The sequence below is a fragment of the Ursus arctos genome, unplaced genomic scaffold (genome assembly GCF_023065955.2).
Source record: "Ursus arctos isolate Adak ecotype North America unplaced genomic scaffold, UrsArc2.0 scaffold_14, whole genome shotgun sequence".
In the NCBI taxonomy this organism is placed as follows: Eukaryota; Metazoa; Chordata; class Mammalia; order Carnivora; family Ursidae; genus Ursus; species Ursus arctos.
This window is the reverse complement of record NW_026622808.1, coordinates 13269230-13292401: the sequence shown is the minus strand read 5'-3', so window position 1 is coordinate 13292401 and position 23172 is coordinate 13269230. Positions and strand designations below refer to the sequence as shown.

The window sequence follows — 23172 nt, the reverse complement described above, 5'->3', positions numbered from 1 at the left end:
TGTTGTCTATGTGATGGTGTGAGAGCAAAGGAGACACACACAGGAGGAGGGTGAGTTTTCCTAGGCATATCTCAATAGCTGTTATTATTTTAAAAGGTGGGGAGGAGGACACAACGGCAGATGTGGTTCCTTGTTTTATTCTTTCGTATTCCTAACCCCTCCCTGTGTCAACACCGTCAGGTGAGGCTGAAATCTTTCTAACTGTGGGAAGTATGTCCCTGCCCCATGGGGTGAGATGCCCCTGACTTGCTCTGGCCAATAGGATGAAAGCAGGTACTCACAAGCAGCCGGGAGTGTAGCCTGGCCCCAGGAGGGTTTGGACAATCACACGTGAGACGACAATGTGCTGAAGTCAGCTCACACGGGCTCATAAGGACCAATTGTTAAATATTTAGGTATTTGGTGACCTGCGTTTTAGACACAGCCAGTGTTAGAAGTTAAATTACATAAATGTACACTTAAATAAGTTGTATTTAAAACAAAGGTAATCAATGCTCAAAGCTCGCTATTCCCATTTGTTTTCCATTCTCTTGGTGTTACTTATCACAATCGTGCGTGCTTCAGAGTCTACAGATTGAAATAGGTTATATTTTCAGGTTATTTACATCAACTGCATCAGCAGTCTCCCCACAGATTCGTGTCTTGAAACCTAACCGCCCCCCCGCCCCGTGTGTTGAGATTTGGAGGTGAGGCCTTTGGGGGGTGATTAGGTCATGAGGGTGGAGTCCTCATGAGTGGGATTGGTGTGCTTATAAAAAATGACCCCAGAGAGCTCCCTCACCCCTTCTGCCACATGTGGACACAGAAAAGAGACAGCTCTCTGTGAACCAGGAAGCAGGTCCTCACCAGACACCAAATCTGCCAGCACCTTGAACTTGCCCTTCGCAGCCTCTAGAACTATGAGAAATCAATGTCTATTGTCTGTAAGCTCCCCATCTATGGTATTTTTGTTATAGCAGCCCAAATGGACTAAGACAGTGTATAATTATCCACCATTGCACACCTCTTTCCAACTCTTCGTTCAGTGATGTCATAATGGTCAATGGAGATCAGCCACAGTGGGAGTATTTACACCATAGAAATTGGCAAAGGTGACAAACACCTCCACCCCATCCCCTCCCCCAAGATGCTATTAAACGTTTACCAGCACGCCCTGCGAGGAAAACATGTAGGGCAGCATGAAGCTTGGAACCAGGACCAGCTAAGATAAGGTTAGCTCTACAGATGCCCTGCAGACCTGAAGATGGGAATAGATGATTATTGTCAAAGCCACTGAGTTTTGGTGTAGTTTGTTACACAGAGTTATCACAACACTTGCTGACTGATACACCAGGTGTCCACATTATTGGACAGAGAGAGCTTCAAAGTAGTGAAACCAAGTGCAGAAGAAAGAGTCTGTTAATGGTGACACAGTTACCAAAGAGTCCAAAGGTAGCTGGGTGCAGGAGACAAATATGACACCTGAGTCCAAATCTGGCAACTTAATAGCTGTGGGGCTTTGGTTGATTGGCCTCATTTCTCTAAGCCTCTGCTATCAAGAGCAAATCAGGATGACCCTCACCCATTGTCTCGAGGATCAAAATAGAAGAACACATGTGAAGCCTAGGACAGGCACTCTATGAACGCTCCTGTAAGGAGATGCCTAGTGACCTTGCCCAGCTTATCTTCTACTCGCCTCCTTGCTTACCCTCCAATCATATCAGCTTTCTCTCCATTTTTCCACCATGCTAAGTTTGTTCTAACCATTCACTTTGTCTTGAGATCTGCCTGGTCATTTTCCCAAAAACTTCTCTCGGCTATGAATTTGTCCTCCATCTCTGTTCATTGCCAAAGTCAGTACACAGTAGATATTCAGTATGTTGTTGTTGAGTGAATGGATGAGTAGACAGAAGGATGGACAGGTGGGAGGATGGATGATGGATGGATGGATAATGGATGGGGGGATGGATGATGAATGGGTGGACGATGCCTGGATGGATGATGCATGAATGGATGGGTCATTTGTAGATGAGAGGACTGATTTAGGGCTGGAGCTGGAATTGATCATAAATGCCCAAATCTCTAGCCAGGATGCCATGTTTCAGGACTCCAAGCCAAGAGCATTTCAGAGAAGAGCAGCGCCTTCTCTGAGCCTGGCTAGCACTGCTCTCTGCTGGCTGTCCCAGATATTGCAGGCAGCCCACCAGAACCCTTGTGTTGTCAAAACCATTCTTCAGTACACTCTGGAGGTCCCAAGTCCGACCAGGGTTTCACTTGACTAAACCCAGGCATGGGCAGGGCTGGTTCCTTCCGGGGACCCCTGGGAGACCCATCTCCTGCCTTTTCCAGCTTCCAGAGATGCCACCTCCTTGGCCCACAGCCCCTCCTCCATCCTCACGGTCAGCAGCGCGGTGTCTTTCCATCTCTTGGACTCTTAAACTCTGCCTCCCTCTTGTGTGGACCTTGTAAGGATGCTGCCCTCCCTCCCCACTGGTAGTCCAGGATCATCACCATCTCAGTGTCCTTACCCTTTTACCTTGTGAGGTAAAATATCCATGGGTCCCAGAGTTTAGGATGTGGACATTTTTATGGGCCATTTTTCTGCTAACAGCATCCAAGACATATTGGTAAGTGAAGGCAAGCAACAGATCAGCATGCTTTCATTGTATGAAATGCATTCACCCCCAAATGGAACAGGTAGAGACCAACATGCATAAATGTCGAGGGAAGGGCCTAGAAGGAGACTTCCCAACTGCTACCAGTGGTTTTCTTCTGGGGAGAGGATATTGGGACATGAGGAGGAGGGCTTTTGAGGAAAGCCATGAGATAGAAAAGCCAAAAGGTATGCAGTGTCCCAGCAAGTCTGAAATCAATAGATGCAATAAATACTAAAATATCAGAGGAAAAACAGGATGAGAAACAAGATATTACATAGTCTCAAAATATCTTCCCTAAGATATTTACTGATTTTAGAGGGATATTTTGGGGTTTTCCAGGTATCTATTATTAATTTCCAATTCAATTACATTGTAGTCATGAAATATTTTGTACGTATTGAGAAATACTTCATGACCCAGCTCATTATCCAATCATCTTGATGAATATTGCATGTGCTTTTGAAGAGAATGTATATGCTGCTCTTATTGGTTGATAGTGTTGTTCAAGCTTTCTATATCTTAACTGATTTTTTACTTATTCTACTGATTAATGAGAGAGGGATGTGAAATCTCTTGCCATAATTGTGGATTTGACTATTTTTTCTTTTTATTCTAGTCAAATTTTGCTTTGTGTATTTTGGACATAGTTATTAGGGGCATACATGTTCAGGATTGTTATGCGCTCTTGATGAATTGACCCCTCCAACATTTTGTAATGCCCTTCTTTATTCCTGGTAATATTCTTTGTTTTGAATTCTTCTTTTTTTTCTTTTTCTTTTTTTTTTTTTTTTTAAAGATTTTATTTATTTATTTATTTGACAGAGATAGAGACAGCCAGTGAGGAGGGAACACAAGCAGGGGGAGTGGGAGAGGAAGAAACAGGCTCATAGCAGAGGAGCCTGATGTGGGGCTCGATCCCAGAACTCCAGGATCACGCCCTGAGCCGAAGGCAGACGCTTAACCACTGTGCCACCCAGGCGCCCCATGAATTCTTCTTTTTTTTCTGATAAAAATACAGCTACTCCAGATTTCTTGTGATTAGTGTTGGGGTGGTGTATCTTTTTCCATCTTTTACATTTTTTTCCCTGACGATGTAAAGATTTTCCCCCACTTGTAGCATTCCCCCCTCAGCTTTACTGAAGCATACTTTACATACAATTAAATTCACTTACTGTAATATTACAGTTTGATAAGTTTTGGCAGGTTTCTTTTTTTTTTAGATTTTATTTATTTATTTATTTATTTATTTATTTATTTATTTAGTGGGGGGAGGGGCAGAGAGAGAAGAGAATGAGAATCCCAAGCAGACTTGTGTTGAGTCGGAGTCTGATACAGGGCTCAATCTCACTATGCTGGGATCATGACCTAAGCCGAAATCAAGAGACAGACGCTTAACTGACTGAGCTATCCAGGCACCCCTAGTTTTGTCAGTTGTTTATGGTTGTATAACTATATCACAATCACAGTATAGCACATTTCCATCACCCCAAAGTTCTTTCTCCTTTGCAGTGAACCCTCCTCTCATCCCTGCCCTCAGGCCATCACTGATATGTTTTCCATCAATATTGTGTTCCAGTGTTTTTTTGAATTCCATAGAATGGAAGCATACAGTGTGTAGTGTTTTGAGTCTGGCTTCTCTCGTGTGGTGTAACGGTTTTGAAATTCATCGAAGTTATTGTGTGCATCAGTAGTTCATCTCTTACTGTTGCTGAGAAGTGTTCCATTGGATGGCCATACCACCACTGTTGTTGTTTTTTTTAATCCATCCGTCTGTTGATGGATACTTAAATTGTTTCCACTTTGGACTATTATGAATAAAGATGCCATGATCATTTGCATACATGTCAGTGTTTGGAAATATATTTTAATTTCTCTTGGGTAAATACCCAAGAGTGGAATTGCTGGCACACATGGTAAATGTATCTTTAACTTTGTAACAAACTGCTAAACCATTTTCCAAAGTGGTTGTGCCATTTTGTGTTCACTCCAGCCATGTACGAAAGTTCCAACTGCTGTGCATCTTTGCCAATACTTGGAGTTAACGGGTTTTCAAATTTAATCTTTTTTTTTTTTTTAAGATTTTATTTATTTATGTGACAGAGAGACAGCCAGCGAGAGAGGGAACACAAGCAGGGGGAGTGGGAGAGGAAGAAGCAGGCTCCCAGCGGAGGAGCCCGATGTGGGACTCGATCCCAGTACACCAGGATCACGCCCTGAGCCGAAGGCAGACGCTCAACGACTGCGCTACCCAGGCGCCCCCAAATTTAATCTTTCTAACATATATATTGTGCTATCCCATCGGGGAGCATTTCTTTAAACACTAATTATGGCAAGTATCTTTTCATGTGTTTATTGGATATTCATAATCTTCTTTGGTAAAGTATCTGCTGTTCAAATCTACTTACCTATTTAAGAAATTGTTGGCTGGGGTGCCTGGGTGGCACAGCGGTTAAGCGTCTGCCTTCGGCTCAGGGCGTGATCCCGGCGTTATGGGATCGAGCCCCACATCAGGTCCTCCGCTATGAGCCTGCTTCTTCTCTCCTACTCCCCTTGCTTGTGTTCCCTCTCTCGCTGGCTGTCTCTCTCTGTCAAATAAATAAATAAAATCTTTAAAAAAAAAAGAAATTGTTGGCTTATTTTCCTAAGTTTCTTAGTATTTTCTTTTTATTTGTCACATATATGTATTGTGAGTATGTTCTCCAGTTGGTGCTCACCTTATCATTTTTTAAACATTTACTTGAAGAGCGATTTTAAAAAAATTCTTGGTAAAGTCTATCTCATTGCTTCCAAAAAAATGGTTCATGGTTTTTGTATCCTATCAAAAAAAAAAAAAAATCAGTGCCTAACAAAAGTCATAAAAACTTTCTCCTATGTTTTCCTCCAGAAGTTTCAAACTTTAAGCCTTTATACTTAGGTTTGTGATCCATTCTGAGTTATATTTTGGGTATGTCCATTAAGAGTAAGGATGGCGTGGCTGAGTGGCTCAGTTGGTAGAGGACGCAACTCTTAATCTCAGGGTCATGAGTTCAAGCCCCATGTTGAGTGTAGAGATTACTTTAAAAAATCTTTAAAAAAAAAGTCAGGACAACTTTTTTTTCCTGTTTTGATATCCATGTGTTACAGCACCCTTTGCTGAAAAGGCTGTTCTTTCCCCCACTGAGTTATTTGGCAGTTTTGTTGTAAATCAATTGACAATATAAGCACGAGTCTACTCTTTGGACTCTCTTTTGTCTTCTTATTGTCTTGGTTACTATACATTTATAATAAATCTTAAAAACAGGTAGCCCTTCAGGGGCACATGGCTGGCTCAGTTGGTAGAGCATGTGACTCGGGGTCGTGAGTTCGAGCCCCACGTTGGGTGTAGAGATTACTGAAAAAAAAAAAAAAAGCTTAAAAATACCTCCAGGTAGTCCTTCAATCTTGTCCTTTTTATTTTATTTTATTTTATTATTATTTTTTAAAGATTTTATTTATTTATTCGACAGAGAGAGAGACAGCCAGCGAGAGAGGGAACACAAGCAGGGGGAGTGGGAGAGGAAGAAGCAGGCTACCAGCAAAGGAGCCTGATGTGGGGCTCGATCCCAGAACGCGGGGATCACGCCCTGAGCCGAAGGCAGACACTTAACGACTGAGCCACCCAGGCGCCCCCTGGATTGACTATTTTAAAGATTCTTCCATTTTTACCTATAACTGTTTTATTAAATTCATTCTTCCTCTTTATTTTATTTTAAGTGATTTTTCTAGGGTTACAACACACTGCTTCTCACTCTGTGTAAGCCCCTCACCACAGTACATTTATATTTCTGCTTCCCGTTTCATATTATTGTGTTACTTTAAATAAGCTCTAAAATAAATCTCACAACACATTGTTATTATTTTTTATTTAAAGAGTCAATTATCGGGGCACTTGGGTGGCTCAGTCGGTTGGGCGTCTGACTTCAAGTCAGGTCATGATCCTGGGATCCTGGGATGGAGCCTTGCGTCTGGATCCCTGGTCAGCAGAGAGTCTGCTTTATTTTTCTGAAAACAGGTGTCATCTTTGCTTTGAAAGATATTGTTGCTGGGTAATGAATTTTAGGGGTTTGTTTTGATTATTTTTTTTCTTTTGGTACATGAAAGATATTAGAACATTGTCTTCTGGGGTGAATTGGGGCTTTTTTAGGGGGTGAATTGTTTTTGTTAATAATTACAGTCATTCTTTTCTTTTAAAAAAGATTTTATTTGTTTATTTGGGAGAGAGAGAGAGCCAGAGAGAGACAGAGCACAAGCAGGGGGAGCAGCAGAGGGAGAGGGAGAAGCAGACTCCCCGCTGAGCAGGGAGCCCGATGTGGGGCTCGTTCCCAGGACCCCAGGATCATGACCCGAGCAGGAGGCAGACGCTTGATGACTGAGCCACCCGAGGCTCCTGTGTGTTTCATTCTAGATAGTTTTTATTTTTATATCTTTAATTTCACTTATGATTTCTTTCCCAATGTCTATTCTATTGCTAATTCCATGCAGTGAGTGTTTTTCATATTGTACTTTTTTCGACTAGAAGTTCGTTTTTATTTCCCTTGTTTCTCAGCCGTTGTTTTTTGCCTGGCCTAGTGACATTTCACTGTGTGCACACGCAGTGACCATCGGCCAAAGACTCGTGGGCGCCCCTGTGAAAATTTATGAGCTCTTTCTCAGGATAGTTCCCTGCTCTCTGGTACATTGCCCTGAGAATCCTAGCCACCTTGACCTCCCTCATCTCCTACCTTTGTCCCCTCACTTTGTGAAACCATTGTGCTATGCTTGGGTTTCCCCCTGACCGCAGCCTGGATATCAGCTACGGGCAGAATCCAGGAGCAACTGTAAGGCTCCTCTTGCTTCTTCCCTTCTCTCAGGGGTCATTGTCCTGCACTGCCTATCACATGCTGTCGGAAGCCCATCGTTTCGTATATTCTGTCCAGCACTGTAGCTCTTTAGGGTGGGATTCCCATAGTCTAGGGTGCAATTCCCATAGCAGTTACCTAGTACATTCTTTTCATCAGCTGCTCAGGAATCTATTGCACGGATATGCCAGACCTTACACTTCCAGTCTCCAGTTCTCCTCTGTATGGTTGTGTAACTTATAATGAGTCACTTAGTTCTTCTTTAAAAAAGATTTTTTTTTAATTTATTGAGAGAGACTGAGTGAGCGAGAGAGCGAGCGAGAGAGCGCACAAGTGCAGGGGGAGGGGCAGAGGGAGAGGGAGCAGACTCCCCGCTGAGCTAGGAACCTGATGTGGAGCTGGATCCCAGGACCCTGGAATCACGACCTGAGCCCAAGGCAGACACTTCACCGACCGAGCCACCCAGGTGACCTGATTAGTTTTGCCTGTAATTGAACTTCACATTGATAGAATCATGTCATGCACACTCCTTTGTGTTTGGCTTATTTTGTTCCACACTGTGCAATTTATCCATTTTGTTCTGTGTATTAGCAATCTGTTATTTTCATGCTGCGTGGTATTCCATTGTACGACAACGACAAGTTGTGCCTCCATTTTCCGTTGATGGACATTCGGGTTGTTTGGGATTTTGGACTAATATAAATACAGCTATTGTGAATATTCTTATCCAAGTCTTTGGTGGATGCATTTTTGTATTCTTCTTGGGAACAGTAATGAAATTTCTGGGTCCTAAGGTATACACATGTTACCTTTAAACCATACAACCAAGGGTACCCGGCTGGCTCAGCCTGTGGAGGCTGCTATGCTTGGTCTCAAGGTCATGAGTTCAAGCCCCACATTGGGTGTGGAGCCTACTTTAAAAATTAAATAAATAAATAAATAAATAAATATAAACATGCAGCCAGGAGTGTGTGAGCGGCTCAGTCGGTAGAGCATGCGGATTTTGATCTTGGGCTCATGAGTTCGTGTCGCACATTGCGGGTAGAGTTTACTTTAAGAAACAAAGAAACAAACACCACCACAACATACAGCCAGACAGATTTCCAACGTAGCCGTGTAGTTTTGTATTTTTACCTGGAGAGTGACAGGGAAATCCCCGCTGTTCCCCCTGACTTGACACTTGGTGTTGTCAACTTTTTAATTTCAGCCACTCTCATAGCGGACAGAGGCAGATGTTTCAATTGGCATTTCCCTGCTAACCACTGACCTCGTACACCTTCTGGCCACCGGGGTGTTTTCTTTAGTGAAGTGCCTGTTCGTCTCTTGCCGCATTTTAACCGGGTTGTTTTTCTCTTCGTGGTTTGTCGGAGGTTTGTTTTGTCCTGCCTTTTCCGTGTGACTGCCTTGTGGACAGCGGTCCTCGGTCGGACAGACCTGCGCCGCTCTCCTCTCCCCGTCTGCCGCCGGAGTCTGCACTCGGCAGCGGCGCAGCTGGAGAGCGCCACGTGTGCCGCTCGCTGCTCCGCACGTCACAGTTTCAGCTCCGGGCCTCCGTTTCTCCATGTGGGCATGCCAATTCCTGTCCTGCCCAGATCACAGGGTTCCGTGAGACGCGCAGGATGCGGACACTGCATCCGCTCCCCGCAGCGCCGGCTTTGGAAATTCTCAAGCCGCGTCAGCTTTGCGATTCAGAAAAGGCGGAGCTGGATTCCTTCCCAGGAACTTGCTTGAGAAGCTCCACGTGGGAGCCCCGCCCATAGAAGACCCCACCTACAGCTGTCATTTCGTTGAGGGGCGGGGCAGGGAGGGAGCTCCTGGGGGGCGTGGTTAGAACCCTAAATGAGGAAGTGGGTGGTGTTCTGCAGACCCTGACCAATGAGAGGGAAGAGCCCTGAGCCAGAGGGGGCGCGGCTGAGCGGACTGCGGGGGCGTTGTCCGCGTTTCCATTGGGCGGCCGGCGTCGCCGGGGAAACGTGGTGGCCCGGAGATGGTGGGGCGGAGCTTTCTTGGGAGGTGGGGCTTCCGGGGGCGGGCCGCCGAGCCGGTGCACCCGCCGTCAGCTGACCCACCGCCATCTTGTCCGCCATTTGCAAGCGGCGCGGCGCGAAGCCGGAGGGGAGCGGGAGTGCGAGCGCGGCCTGCAGAGCGGGTCGCAGCCGCCGCCGCCCCGCGGACAGCCGCCGACCTGGCCTGGGAGCCCGCCCCGCCGCGGCAGCCGGCAGCGCAGCGCTCCGCGGGCGGCAAGCGCGGCCCCCGGGCCCCCGCACGGTGCCCCGCCGCGGGCCTCCCGGGGCTCGAGCCCGGCGGCGACCGCCGCGATGGCCCTCAAGATGGTCAAGGGCAGCATCGACCGCATGTTCGACAAGAACCTGCAGGACCTGGTGCGCGGCATCCGCAACCACAAAGAGGACGAGGTGAGCCCGGCGCACCGCGCGGCCCCAAGACCGACCCGGACCCCGACTCCGGCCTCCAGCTGGTCCCCGAAGCCCTGATCCCGACTCCAGCCCTGCCTGCTTGCCACCCGGGCCGCCCCACGCCCGTTTTCTCCCCGAGCCTCAGTTTACCCCCGAGGGCCGAAGACGGCCCCGGACGGGACCAGAGCCGCGGTTCTCAAGACTTTCCTTACCTTCTGTGTGTGTCGGATCCCCTGGGGGCCCTCCCGCTGGGTGGCCCCCCCGTGGTCTCAGTTTACCCGCTGGGTGTTGGACGCCCGCCTCCCTCCTTCCCGCAGGTGTCCGCGGAAGAGACTTGGAAGGGCCCTAGGTCCTCTCCAGGGCTCTGGACTCCTGGTTGGGGACCTTCCTCTCCGCGGGCCGCCCCCGCTAGTGCGCGTCCAGGTCGCTGTCTGGGGCCGGGTCCGGAATCGGGCCTTGGCTCCTGGGCCCGAGTCCCCGGGAAGGTGGGGCCGCCCCTCCTAGGGAGGGAGGGAGACAGTGGGATCCCTGACTGAAAATACGGAAGCTGCCGAGGGGTCCTGGAATGGGGAACCGCTTTCAACTAGAAACCCTAAAGGCAGGGCGAGGGGGAAGGTTTTCCAGAAGTAAGATCGTAACCGTGGGCACCATTTCCTTCCCTCTGCCCCTCCCCCCAACCTGTGACCTAGATTTGGGAGGAATGGGGACAGTTAGTGGCCATCAGGACGCTGGCTTCCTAGAGCCCACACTCACACGAGGGGTCGTGAGCGAGCACTGCGCTTTCCTAGGAGGAGGGAGTGGCCCTGAGAAGCGGGTCCCACCACCAGACTCTCCCGCCCTGCTCACAATGGCGCCGGAAGCCCGGCAGTACCGGCTGGGAGGTGCAGAGAAGTCAGGGAATTTGCTGGGAGGCACCCTCAGCCCAGGTCCATCTGCTGGGCCTGAGTTCCTGCCGTGCTGTTGCACGTTTTCAGAATGGGCGTGACCTCCCCCGAAAAGTAATGGGGTTATTTTAGGTAATTTCCATCCTTCTTTTCTGCACCTGAGTTTTGCCTGGAGTTAGAAGCTCTGGTCAGCAGTGTGGGTTACGTTGTCTATTTCAGTCCTGGACCTCAGGGTCTGTGACTTGGAGAAGTAGCGGTTGGGATGGATTTTACTTACCCAGGGTGGCCAGGCAAATGTGGAACACGTTCATACCCTCAGGTTCCTTTTGTGTGCTGGCTGACCACCTGATTGTCTCTCTGTTCGTGGTTCTTAGCACCCTGGGACCATGGCCCACTCCCCGTAGGGCGCCTCGACGCTTGGGGGGATGCCCACTGTTCCTGGGCCGTTCCCCGAGCCATTCTTGATTCATTGAGAATCGCTGGCACCATCTCCACCCTTGGGGCCCTTTTCACGGGGGTGTTGGTGGTGGAAGAGGCTGCTGTTGGAAGTCATCAAGGCCAGGGTTCTGCGTGGGTCCTGCCCTTGACCTGTGGGCGATTCGCAGGGACACCATGGTCTCCCCACCAGAAGATCCTGGTGATGTGGAGGCTGGTTACTGAGGCCCCGTTCTGGCCCCAGAACGTGCCCCTGTGCACACAGCAGATGACTTGCTACTCTTCTAGTTCCCCACTCTGGCTCCGATAGGCTCTTCCCTTCTACCCACCGCCCCCCAGCAAAGACATGTGTTTTCTGCAGCACTATAGTTGCCTCAAAGTGTACTGCTTAGAATAGATTTTAGCTTAACTTCTGCGTGGCATCCTACAAATGAGGCTCGAGGGGGCCTTGAAAGCCACACGGAAACGCAGCGGGATTCACAGTAATTTAGTCATGTTGGGTGATGTTGGGAGACCTGCGTCCAGGTTCTTGGGCCTCTTTGGATGAGGTGGAGAGAGCCACCCCTATACAGTGGGGATGACGGCCACCTCCCCACCTTGCTGCGCCCATCTGAGGATACGGCAGGTGATGTAATGTGGGCTTCTGTGAGCACCAGAGCACCCACGAAGTTGTCTGCTTGGCTCTTCCAAATCTCAGCCTGCAACCCCTTAGTGGGTTGTGAATTCAATTTAATGGGTTATGTTAAAAAAGAAACTAGAAAGTCTCAGTCCCGCACACACGTAGAGTAACTGCTGTTTTTTGAAACTTATTTCAGCTTATGGTAACTGTGTGCATGCATGCGTATTGGGTTACTGTGGAAACATATTTCTTAAAATGAGTCCAGAAAGTTTGAAAAAGTGGTCTAATTCATATATTTCTGGGGTGCTTGAGTTTATTTTTAATCCTTAAGGTATCCTTAAGATAGAGCACAAATGATGTCGGCAGGTAGGGTGAAATCCACTTGCAAATATCCTTGTTCCTAAACTTTGGGCATGGTTGGGAGAGGGGGCGGCAGGCTCCCTGTGGAGCCCAGTGCAGGGCTTGATCCAGGGTCACGACCTGAGCCGAAGGCAGACAACTGACTGAGCCCCCCAGGCGCCCCTGCTCAGTGTTCGTTAAAGGAAAAGGGAAAAGCTCCTTCCCTGTAAATCAGTTTGGAGTGTATGCTTTGAGTGTTCCGTGCATAGAAATCGTGGGCAATTCTGAGCATGCTGGCAGTGCTCAGTGCCTGTTAAGATTCTGTTCTGCGTCCTGGGGCGCCCAGCCGGCTAAGTCCGCAGAGCCTGTGACTCTTGAGCTCGGGGTTGTGAGTTCAGGCCCCATGTTGGGCATAGGGTTTTCTTAGAAAAGATTCTGTTCTGCATCCTGTTAGCGCAGTGGTCCTTACTGACTGTGTCCCAGGATACAGCATATGAAGACCTCCCACAGGATCGTTAACATTTGCCTCCCCCTGGTCTGGGTGTTCGTAGTTTATTCCCAGCGTTTAAGTGGCTTCACTTGGTCGGGTGCGGGCCCTGAGTGGATCTGCTAGTTTCTGAATGGTGTAGACTTGTTTTTGCTTTAATATAGACACTTCCAACCCATGTAACTGTTGTTTCAGAACTTCAAACACTCATTCAGTTTGCGTAGAGTAGTGTTTTGAAATAAGGAGTAATCTGGGATTAAGATTGAACTGTATGGGATTGCTGATACTCCGTTGTTTCTGATCTCAAACATGGCAGTATCCTGGGGCTCAACCCAGGAAGTTGGTGCTGGGGTCATCAGGCCACGGAGGTGAGTCCAGGACTGGGGTCTGCTCCAGGGACAGTTACTGAAGCGTAGGTCATGTCTGGCCTGGGTCAGGCGCTCAGGGCTTTGTGGCTGTTTGTAAGAGGTTCCTTTTAGTTTAACAATTTCTGAGGAGGATCAGATACTAAATTTGAACTGAGTTTTTTATTTTTCCTTAATAACGTGAGTCATTACCCTAAATCGAGGTCTCCCCCCTTGGCACAGCTGCCATTCAGGACTGGGTCATTTTGGGGGTGGGGTCTGTCCTGGGCACTGTGGGAGCTGAGCAGCATCCTTGGCCCCACCCACTCGATGCCAGGAGCATCCCACTTGTGCCCACCACAGATGTCCCCAGACATTGCCCAGGAGAACTGCTGATCCACGTTGATAAGAAAAATCCAGATTCCCTAATGCTTTTCCCTTCATCCACGCACCCTGTGTTTCCTTCATCGTCACCATGTTGTTGGACCCTGTGATATTGTGATGTAAGAAATACATATTTTGGGGGCGCCTGGGTGGCACAGCGGTTAAGCGTCTGCCTTCGGCTCAGGGCGTGATCCCGGCGTTCTGGGATCGAGCCCCACATCAGGCTCCTCCTCTAAAAGCCTGCTTCTTCCTCTCCTATTCCCCCTGCTTGTGTTCCCTCTCTCTCTGGCTGTCTCTATCTCTGTCAAATAAATAAACAAAATCTTAAAAAAAAAAAAGAAAGAAATACATATTTTGGTCTTTGTCGCTCACTCTAGGCACAGAGCTTCTAAAGTCTTTGTCATTTCCTAAGCGATAAAGGTATTAGGAACATCCTTGATACGTATGGTCTCCTCCCTAAGTTCCTGACCCTGAGCTCCTAGATCTGTTGGCATTTCCTGGGTGATCGAAGTGTCTTTTGTTCTAATGAGATGACCTGGTGGGCTCCTGGATGGGAGCAGGTCACCAGAGAGACCATGGTTAGAAGCTTGGAACTTTCAGCCCCACCCCCATCTTCTGGGGAGGGAGAGGGCTAGGTATTGAATTAATCATCTGTCATGCACATCTCTAAACCGTGGGGTTAGGAGAGGGTCTTGGTTGGTGAAAGCATCGTGTTCCGGGAGGATGGTGCGGTGAAGAGGCTCCCCAAGGACAGGAGCTTCTATACTTGACTGTTCTGGACACCTCCTTGGGTACTTGTTCATCTTGCTGTTCATCGTACTGTCATGCCCTTTACTCTGTACTCAGCTGCTAAAGGCGAACAGGTGCTCTCCTGAGGTCTGTGAGCTGCTTTGGCAAATTAATCAAACCTGAGAGGTTTCATGGCCGGTCGGTCAGAGCACAGGTGACAGCCAGCCTGGGCTGGGGGCCGGGGTCAGAGGTGGATGCAGTCGCATGGGACCGAGCCCTGAGCCTGCCGGTGCCCCTCCCGGGCGTGGGAGCCGAGGAGAACCGGTTCCAGACAGCTGCGCAGAGTGCTGTCTGGATGTGCTCCCTCCTAGCCCTTATTCGCTGTGAAGTTGTGGTGCGCTACATGTTACGCAGTTTATTCTACTTACTTATTTTTCAAGAATTTATTTGACAGAGCAAAAGAGAGAGAGCACAAGCAGGGGGAGCAGCAGAGGGAGAAGCAGGCTCCCCGCTGAGCAGGGAGCCTGATGTGGGGCTCCATCCCAGGACCCTGGGATCAAGACCTGAGCCGGAGGCAGACGCTTCACCGGCTGAGCCACCCAGGAGCCCCTGTTCTGTAGTTTAATTAATATAATTAGCTTAAGTTCTCTGATTGTAATTTCCTTGCTTTGCTTATAACTTAATACTGAAATTTGTGTCCCTACACGGTCTGGCGGACTGCTGCCTAAAGCATAGTTCTCTCGGCCCGGCTCCGTCCTTTGGCGCTCGCCGCTGTAGGGGAGCCCCGTAGCTTGTGGGTGCTGTGGCCGACAGCACCTGGCGCTCTGTCTGCAGTCCTTTACTTACCCGTTCGACTGTTCTGGACTTCTGGGTAGTTTCCAGTCTGGGGCCTTCTATGAACAACTCTCCGGGCTGGGATTGCTGTCCACCTTCCTCGTGGGCGCTGCCCGCCTGCCAAGCACTTTTCCCGGCGCACGTCCCAGCACAGGCAATGAGCACCCCGGAGCGCATCTGGAATGGTCAGAACCTGAGGCCTGGGCAGGACAGACGGCAGTGTTCAGTTCCCTGACCGAGAACACAGCTGGGTGTGCTTTGCTCAGTGTGTGTCTGGTTGCATTCCTTGTGACATTGCCTCTTAGGGCTTGGTCACTTTTTCTGTTTGTCTGGCTGCCGATTTGTAAGGGCTTTTTTTTTTTTTTTAAAGATTTTTTTAATTTATTTATTTGACAGAGATAGAGATAGCCAGCGAGAGAGGGAACACAAGCAGGGGGAGTGGGAGAGGAAGAAGCAGGCTCATAGCGGAGGAGCCTGATGTGGGGCTCAATCCCATAACGCCGGGATCACGCCCTGAGCCGAAGGCAGATGCTTAACCGCTGTGCCACCCAGGCGCCCCCTGTAAGGGTTTTTTAAGGGGCCCACTCGAGGCCGAAGGCATGGTATGTAGCCAGGCCGTGGGTAGGGCGGCTGAGAGGACCAAGGCTTGCGGTGGGGCTGTGTCTGCATTGGAACCAGCCTTGTGTGGTTCTTGTGTGCACTGCATTTGGGAGCACCTGGGAGCAGTAGAAGGAAGGACGGGTGCCCTTTCCCTCAGTACTGTGGGGGCCATCCTGGGTGCTCACTCAATGCCGGGAGCACCCCCAGTCATGACAACCACAAATGTTCCCTGGGGGGCACGGTGACACCCCCCCCCAGAACACCCCTCTGCTCTAGGAAATCTGCTGGTTAGGAAGTGGGGGTGGGAGGTTGAAGGTTACGAAGTCTGAGGCTTGACTATGGGCTTCCTCTCCCCCTCCCCCCCAATCCATGGACCCCTCCCCCTGCTTTGCCCAGGGCCTGTGGAGGGTACAGAGATGGCAGGCACTCCCAGCCTCACCATCCCTCCTTAGTCTTGGCTTCCCCAAGGCTGCTTACGTGGGCCACAAATTGGGCCACGTTTTGTGATCCTGTCCTTGTTATGCGGGCAGCACCCAGGCTCACAGGTGGGTCCTGGCACCATTGTCCCCTATGGTGGGACCCTGGTATGTAGGGTCATCTCCTGCCTCTCCTTGGAGTCCACAAGACAGATGTTCTTTCAGCAGAAGGACTTGGACCTTTTCCCCTGACTGTCTGGGCAGCTCCATCAGCCTGGACTGGTCTCTAGCGGCTCTGCCGGGTCTCCAGGCGGTGGGGCCTGTTGCAGGGAGGAGGGGCTGCTGCTGTAGGACACAGAAGAGCAGGCACAGCGAAAGCGCTGTGAGCGTCTGCAGAACCAGAAGCAGCAGGTCCGTCTAGGTCTCGTGTGGACTAACGTGGGGGTTCCGGATGATCCGAGGTTGTTTTTCCTCTACACAGTGTTACTGAGCTGTAATTTACATACCATAACATTCATCTGCTTTAAGCTTGAAGTTCAGCGGAAGTTTTTAAAAATTTCATTTATGGGGGCGCCTGGGTGGCACAGCGGTTAAGCGTCTGCCTTTGGCTCAGGGCGTGATCCCGGCGTTACGGGGATCGAGCCCCACGTCAGGCTCCTCCACTATGAGCCTGCTTCTTCCTCTCCCGCTCCCCCTGCTTGTGTTCCCTCTCTCGCTGGCTGTCTCTATCTCTGTCAAATAAATAAATAAAATCTTAAAAAAAAAATTTCATTTATGGGGCTCCTGCATGGCTCAGTGGGTTAAGCATCTGACTCTTGATTTTGGCTCAGGTCATGATCGCGGGGTCGTGAGATGGAGCCCTGCATTGGGCTTCTTGCTCAGCGTGGAGTCTGCTTGAGAGTGTCTCTCCCTCTGCCCTGCCCCCTGCTCACATGAGTGCGCACATGTGCACTCTCTCAAAATCTTAAAAAGAAATAAAAACAAAAATGTCATTTATTTAAAGTAATCTTTGTGCCCAACGCGGAGTTCGAACTCCTGACCTTGAAATCAAGAGTCATGTGCTCTTGGGGCGCCTGGGTGGCACAGCGGTTAAGCGTCTGCCTTTGGCTCAGGGCGTGATCCTGGCGTTATGGGATCGAGCCCCACATCAGGCTCCCCCTCTAAGAGCCTGCTTCTTCCTCTCCCACTCCCCCTGCTTGTGTTCCCTCTCTCGCTGGCTGTCTCTATCTCTGTCGAATAAATAAAATCTTAAAAAAAAAAAAAAAGTCACGTGCTCTTGCGACTGAGTCAGCCAGGTACCCCCAGGTTCAGTGAATTTTAGTATTTACAGAAGCGTACAGCCTTCAGCACGATACCACCTTAGAACATTTCCATCACCCCCAAAAGAAACCCATGCCCGTTTCCGGACACTCCACCTCCCACCCCCACCTCCCCTAGTGCCCAGCTCCCTTAGTCTACTTCTGTTTTTTGTTGTTTTGTTTTGTTTGAGATTTTAATTATCCACTTGAGAGAGAGAGAGAGCACAAGCAGGAGGAGCTGCAGAAGAAGAGGGAGAGAGGGAGCCGCAGAGCCCTGACGTGGGGGCTCGATCCCGGATCATGACCAGAGCTGAAGGCAGACGGACACCCAACTGACTGAGCCACCCAGGCGCTCCTCTACTTCTGTTTTTATGTATTTGTAGCAAAGGCTTTTGTTTATTATTTTTTAAAAGATTTTGTTCATGTATTTTGAGAGAATGCCTAAGCAGGGGGAGGGAGAGAGAGAGAATCTCAGGCAGACTCCCCGCTGAGTACAGAGCCAGACGCAGGGCTCCATCCCACGACCCTGAGATCACGACCTGCATGGAAACCATGAGTCAACACTTAACGGACTGAGCCACCCAGGCGCCCCGGCACCAAAGGCTTTTGAATGGTGTTCCCGCCCTGAGGTGGGCCTCGCTACCCTTTGGGCCGTGGGTGACGTGGGCCATGAGGGTGATGGGAAAGTCATGATTGTGCACAGGGTCTGGAGGCTGGATGCAGGGAGGAGGTGTTTCTGAGGTGGGGAGGGGGCAGGACGGGGGTGGGACTGTCTGCTTTCTGTCCTGCTCCAGCCTCACTCTCTCCAGGTGCTGGAACTATAGTGGATCTGGGTGTCGGCGTGGGGGCCCTCGGGTTTGTGCTTCTCCTAGGTCGCTGAGGCTCGTCTTGGCTGCAGGGGGTTTGGAGCCCAGCCACGGCCGAATGAAAATGAGGACAGCAACCTCCGTGGTTGCTTACACTTGGACGTAGTCAGTTGAACTTCTTTTTATTTCCTCACTGACTTCTCTACGTTTTTGGGTTAAAAGGTATTGAAACGCTGGTGATGGTAGACAGCAACCAGGTGGTTTTTGTTCGGAAGGTGGGTGAAATTGTTCCCACCCTGTCCCAGTTGTGATGACTTGAAAACTTCTGGCCTGAGAAATTGGAAAGGTTTGGAACACTGATATAGTTAGGCTTCTCACTAGGACATTCCATGCACGCTAGCTGTGGTAGTCTCAACCACCGAAGGGGCCCAGAGGTCACAAGACGGCTGGGGCTCATGCCCATTAAGTGAGTGGTGTGGGTTCCAAGTCCCTGAGCTGGGGAGCCAGTGGGGCCCACAGCCAACTGTGGGGGGGCCTGTTTGGGACAGTCCAGAGAACCTCTGGAAAATGTCAAGGGTTGGAGCAAGTGAGATGCCTTTTAGCAGGTGAGCAGACAGATGGGCTGGTCCATCCAGCACTGGACACGAGCCACCGAGCCAGGCAGAGACACGGAGGACACTCAGCGGCACATCCCTAAGTGAGAGCGGCCGGCCTGAGAAGGCCACACACCCTGTGGTTCCAAATCTAGGGTGTTCTGGAAAAGGCAGAACGGCGGAGGCGGTGGGGCGCCTGGGTGATCAGTCGTTAAGCGTCTGCCTTCGGCTCAGGGCGTGATCCCAGTGTTCTGGGATCGAGCCCCACATCGGGCTCCCCCGCTGGGAGCCTGCTTCTTCCTCTCCCATTCCCCCTGCTTGTGTTCCCTCTCTCACTGGCTGTCTCTCTGTCAAATAAATAAAATCTAAAAAAAAAAAAAAATAAGAACGGCGGAGGCAGTAAAAGGGTCTGTGGTGGCCGGGGTGGGGGAGGCTGATGGGGCTGAGCACGGAGGGTCCGTAGGGCCGGGAACGACTCGGTGCCACACTGTGATGGTGGATCAGGGTCCGTGACGTTCGTCCAAACCCACAGGGCGTGCGGCACCGACTGAGCCCCGGTGTCACCTGCGGCCTATTGATAATAATTTTGCAGTGTCGGTGTGTCAGCTGTCGCAAAGATCGGACTCTGGAGGGGATGTTGCTAATGGGGGAGACTGTGCATTTACGGGGAGAGGGTGTCTGGGGGAACTCCATCTTCCACTCTGTTTTGCTGTGAAACTAAAATTGCTCTTAAAACAAGTCCAGGGTCCAGCCCGTGGTCTTTGAGCTGCCTGCACTTCCGAACCAACTGCAAGGCTTTGCAAAACCCACACCGGGCCTCACCCTGGAGATCCTGACTCCACTGGTCCAGGGAGGGCTAGCTAGGAATCTGTTGTGGGTTTTTGTTTGACTTTTGGTTGTTAGATTTAAAAAAGTGCTCCACGGAACTCTGCAAAGTGGCCAGGATCGAAATGGCTATTTCATATTAGACCTGAGGAGTTCTCGTGTAGGGGAAATTTGAGTCCTTTGTTCTAGGTTAAATTCTGTGACAGAGATGATGTAGAAAGAGCATGCGTTTTGGTTCTTGGTTTGCTCTGTGCTGAAGTGTGAATTTGCACAGAACAGGCTGAGGTATTTGAGAAACGGAATCATGCTTTTACCTCCATTTCTTTTTTTTTTTTTTTAAGATTTTATTTATTTGTCAGAGAGAGAGAGCCCGCGTGTGTGCACACAAGAGCCCACGAGCAGGTGGAGCAGAGACAGCAGAGGCAGACTCCACCCTGAGCAGGGAGCCTGATGCGGGACTCGATCCCAGGACCCTGGGTTCCTGACCTGAGCCGAAGGCAGACGTTTAACCGATTGAGCCAGCCAGGCGTCCCCTTCTCCTTCCTTGCTTCCTTGCTTCCTGGCTGCTGGGTTTCTCGGTCTGTCAAGCATCCAACTCTAGATCTCTGCCCAGGTCTTGATCTCCTCAGGGTCGTGGGTTCAAGCCCTGTGTCGGGCTCCACGCTGGGCACGGAGTCTGTTTAAAACAAATAAATATCAAGGGTTTGTAGTCATTTATAACGTAGACTTTACTGTCTTTCTAATTTATGTCTTTATTACAGTTTTCTGGATCTAGATCATGTCCACGTGACCTGAGCAGTTTTGTTTTCTTGTTGTAAAAGGGGAGTAGACACTCTGCTTGTTAGCGGTGTTGTATGTGGATGAAAGAGGAACGTCACACCTGTGTTCCGCTTTCCTTCCTTTACCTTCTTGCAACTCCGCGTAAGGTAATGTTTAAGTCCTCCCGAGTGAGCAGCAGATAGAGTCTTCTCTGTCCTTACGATCCCCCTTTCCTGTCTGCAGGAGCCATGAGCCGTGTGCCTCTTTTCCACCTAAAAACTAGTGTTCAGGCAGGGCCTTCCTGAAAGTCAGCCACTCATCCTTGAGGCTCATCTGTCCTCCCCGGTGAATGCTCTGAAGTGCAGGGACGGATGTCACCGGCCTCCGCACGTCTGCCTCTCTTCCCTGGGGGATGTTGTCTTTGGGAAGAGACTTCAGGTCAGCAGTTTTCCCGCTTTTGCGCGGCCTTGGTGGTTTCTGATGACAGCGTGGAATCCTTTCTCCCCTGTATGTGGCCCATGCTTTTCGGCTGGCTCCGTCGGAAGAGCATGTGACGCTTGCTCTAAGGGCCATGAGTTCGAGCCCCACACTGGGTGTAGGGATTATGTAAATAAACTAAAAAAAAAAAAAGATTCTCTACTAGTTTTCATTTTTTGGTAGCTTGACTTTGACTTGTCTGAGTGTGGTTTTCTTTTCATTTTCCGTTCATGGGTGCTGAATTTCTTGAACTTGTAAATTTGTCTTTTACCAAATTTGGGGAGGTTCTAACCCTTCATTTTTCAAATATATCCTCTTTCCCACCCTTTCCTTTCCGGGACACCAGTCGCTTGTGTGTCACACCTTGTGGTGGTGTCCCACAGACCGTGAGGCTCGCCTCACCTTTTCTCAAATTTTCTGTCCTTCTGACCGGATGGTTTCTTTTGTTGTAGCTTCAAATTTGCTGACTTTCTCTCTCCATCTCCAGTTTGCTCTTCAGTCCATTCAGTGACTCTTTTATTTCACAAATTGTTTCTCAATTCTGGAGTCTCCGCTTGCTTATTTCATATCACTTGACTTTCTCTGCTGAGATTTCCCCTCTTGTTCTTTATGGGCATATTTGTTTCTGGTCCATGGGAGCATGGTTACGGTTGTGAAGCTGAAATCTCTGGGTGTTAATTCCATCACTGGGGCTGGCTCAGGGCCAGTGCACCTTGATTGTCGTCTTCTCTTGCGTGTAGGTAGTATTTTCTTGTTTCTTACCTTGAATAACTTCAGATCATATCCTGAGTGCTGTGACTAGCGTGTTGTAGCGGCTGTGGATTCTGTTACGGTCTCTGAGAAGTACTGTTTGGGGGCAGTCAGCTTGTCTGGGCTGAAGCTCCAGCTTGTCCTCTCATGGGCAGGAGGCAGGTGAAATGTGTTCACTGCCAGCTTCAGCTGGCCGTGCGCAGTGCGCCGTGCGTGCCTAGCTCCGGGGTCTGCCGGGCTTTGGGCTGAGTTTATATGCAGAGTGTGGGGACCACCCCCCACCCCCTCTCCTCCGGGATTTCCTCCCTCGTTTGGCAGCTGCTGTGTTAGCCCTAGTCTCTGCTTTCTGGTTCTTGAAGCCGGGAGACACAGGCCAGCGACTGGGTGCTGGAGATGAAAGCCACAAAAACCATGACACCCAGCACCTCTGTGCTTCCTCTCCAGTGCCTCCAGACTGTTTTCAAGCTGTGGGAGGCTTGGTCTGATAGGAGCCACTTGGACATCAGCAGCGGTGGACTGTGCGGGTGGTCCTGAAAGCTGGGCGGGGGCCCTAGACGTCCAGAAGAGCGCGTGCGCGGGGAGACCACATTTTATTGACCTAGCAGCAGCGGCAGAACATTGGAGTTTCTTCTCTGTGGCTGTTGCGAGTCACGCTGCTCTGTACGTTCAGGTGGTAGTGTTTGTTTGGACACTGTTTCGGGTGTTCTTGGGTGTACACGCAGGGCGGGACTCTGTTTACCCTTCCAGGAGCTGCCAGGCTGTCTCCGCAGCGCTGCACCCTCTTCCATCCCTGCTGTCTGTGCGTGACGGCCGGTGTCTCCAACACCTGTGACTGTCTTTTTGTTCTCTCCCCTTTAAGTCTTTCACAGTCGTGATCCAGGACACTGGAGGGGATCTGTGCGCCAGTACAGGAAGTAAAGATCCCCGAGTGGGATTTAGTAATTCGAAGCCTGTTGGAAGGATATAGTGACACTTGTTCCATGGCACCGACTCCCAGCCAGACTCCCAGCCATAAACTATTCATAAAATACTCGTGGCCGGGAGAGGGCCTGAGGGCTCCTTTCCCCATGAGCCTGTGCTTCAGGCAACTGAGGGGCTCGGGCCAGAACAGGGTGTGGTCTGGGGGGATGTGGACGGAGGGTGTGGGGTCAGGGTACAGGGCCTTCGGAGCAGGAGTCTTCTGTCTGTGCCTGCCACCCAGGTCTCTTGGGAAGCGGTCACTCCTGCGGTGGGCCGACCGTTGACTCCTGCCACCTGGTGGACGGCTGGGGACTTTCTAGCGGTTGTTGCACTTGGTCAGATGACAGACAGGAGGCTCCTTGTGCTTCATGGAGTGCCGGGCACGTGTGGGGCTTGGGCGTTGGCAGGACAAACTCATTGTGAGCCCTGCGGTGGCCGTTCACCTCATGGGTTCTCTCTGGGGCCGTGTGTCTCCGGGGCAGGGGTGATGGGAGCCTTGTGCCCCACTGCTCCCAGGAGGCACGGCAGTGGCTCTGGTCCTCATGTATCCGAATTGCTTCAGGTCAAACCTGTGTGAGTGGTAGACAAGCTGAATTCGTGAGGAGACCAAGGGAATCCTAAAACATGTGTTCTCACAAACACTGCAGCTCAACTCACAAGAGCGGAGAGTGGGAAATACGCAGGTGTCCATCCTCCAGTGGCTAGATAAACAACTGGTGGTCCGTAC

At 50.3% G+C, this 23172-nt stretch overlaps 1 protein-coding gene and 1 long non-coding RNA gene across 3 annotated transcripts in view; one reads left to right on the top strand and one right to left on the bottom strand.

Annotated features, from left to right (window-relative positions):
- Positions 1 to 3907: 3907 nt before the first annotated feature.
- Positions 3908 to 9183, bottom strand: LOC130543652 (uncharacterized). Its single transcript, XR_008959147.1, has 3 exons — positions 8760 to 9183; positions 5042 to 5221; positions 3908 to 4001 (listed from the first exon to the last, which is right to left on the bottom strand). It is a non-coding gene; the product is annotated as an uncharacterized LOC130543652 (long non-coding RNA).
- Positions 9184 to 9573: 390 nt separating this feature from the next.
- Positions 9574 to 23172, top strand: part of AP3D1 (adaptor related protein complex 3 subunit delta 1) — a 40120-nt gene continuing 26521 nt past the window's right edge. The window contains exon 1 of one of the 2 annotated variants that reach the window (XM_048226965.2): positions 9574 to 9906. In XM_048226965.2, coding sequence (XP_048082922.1) covers positions 9811 to 9906 — 96 coding nt within the window. In that variant the 5' untranslated portion in view covers positions 9574 to 9810. The remainder of the gene's footprint in view (positions 9907 to 23172) is intronic. The other variant, XM_026480971.4, reaches the window with a different exon arrangement.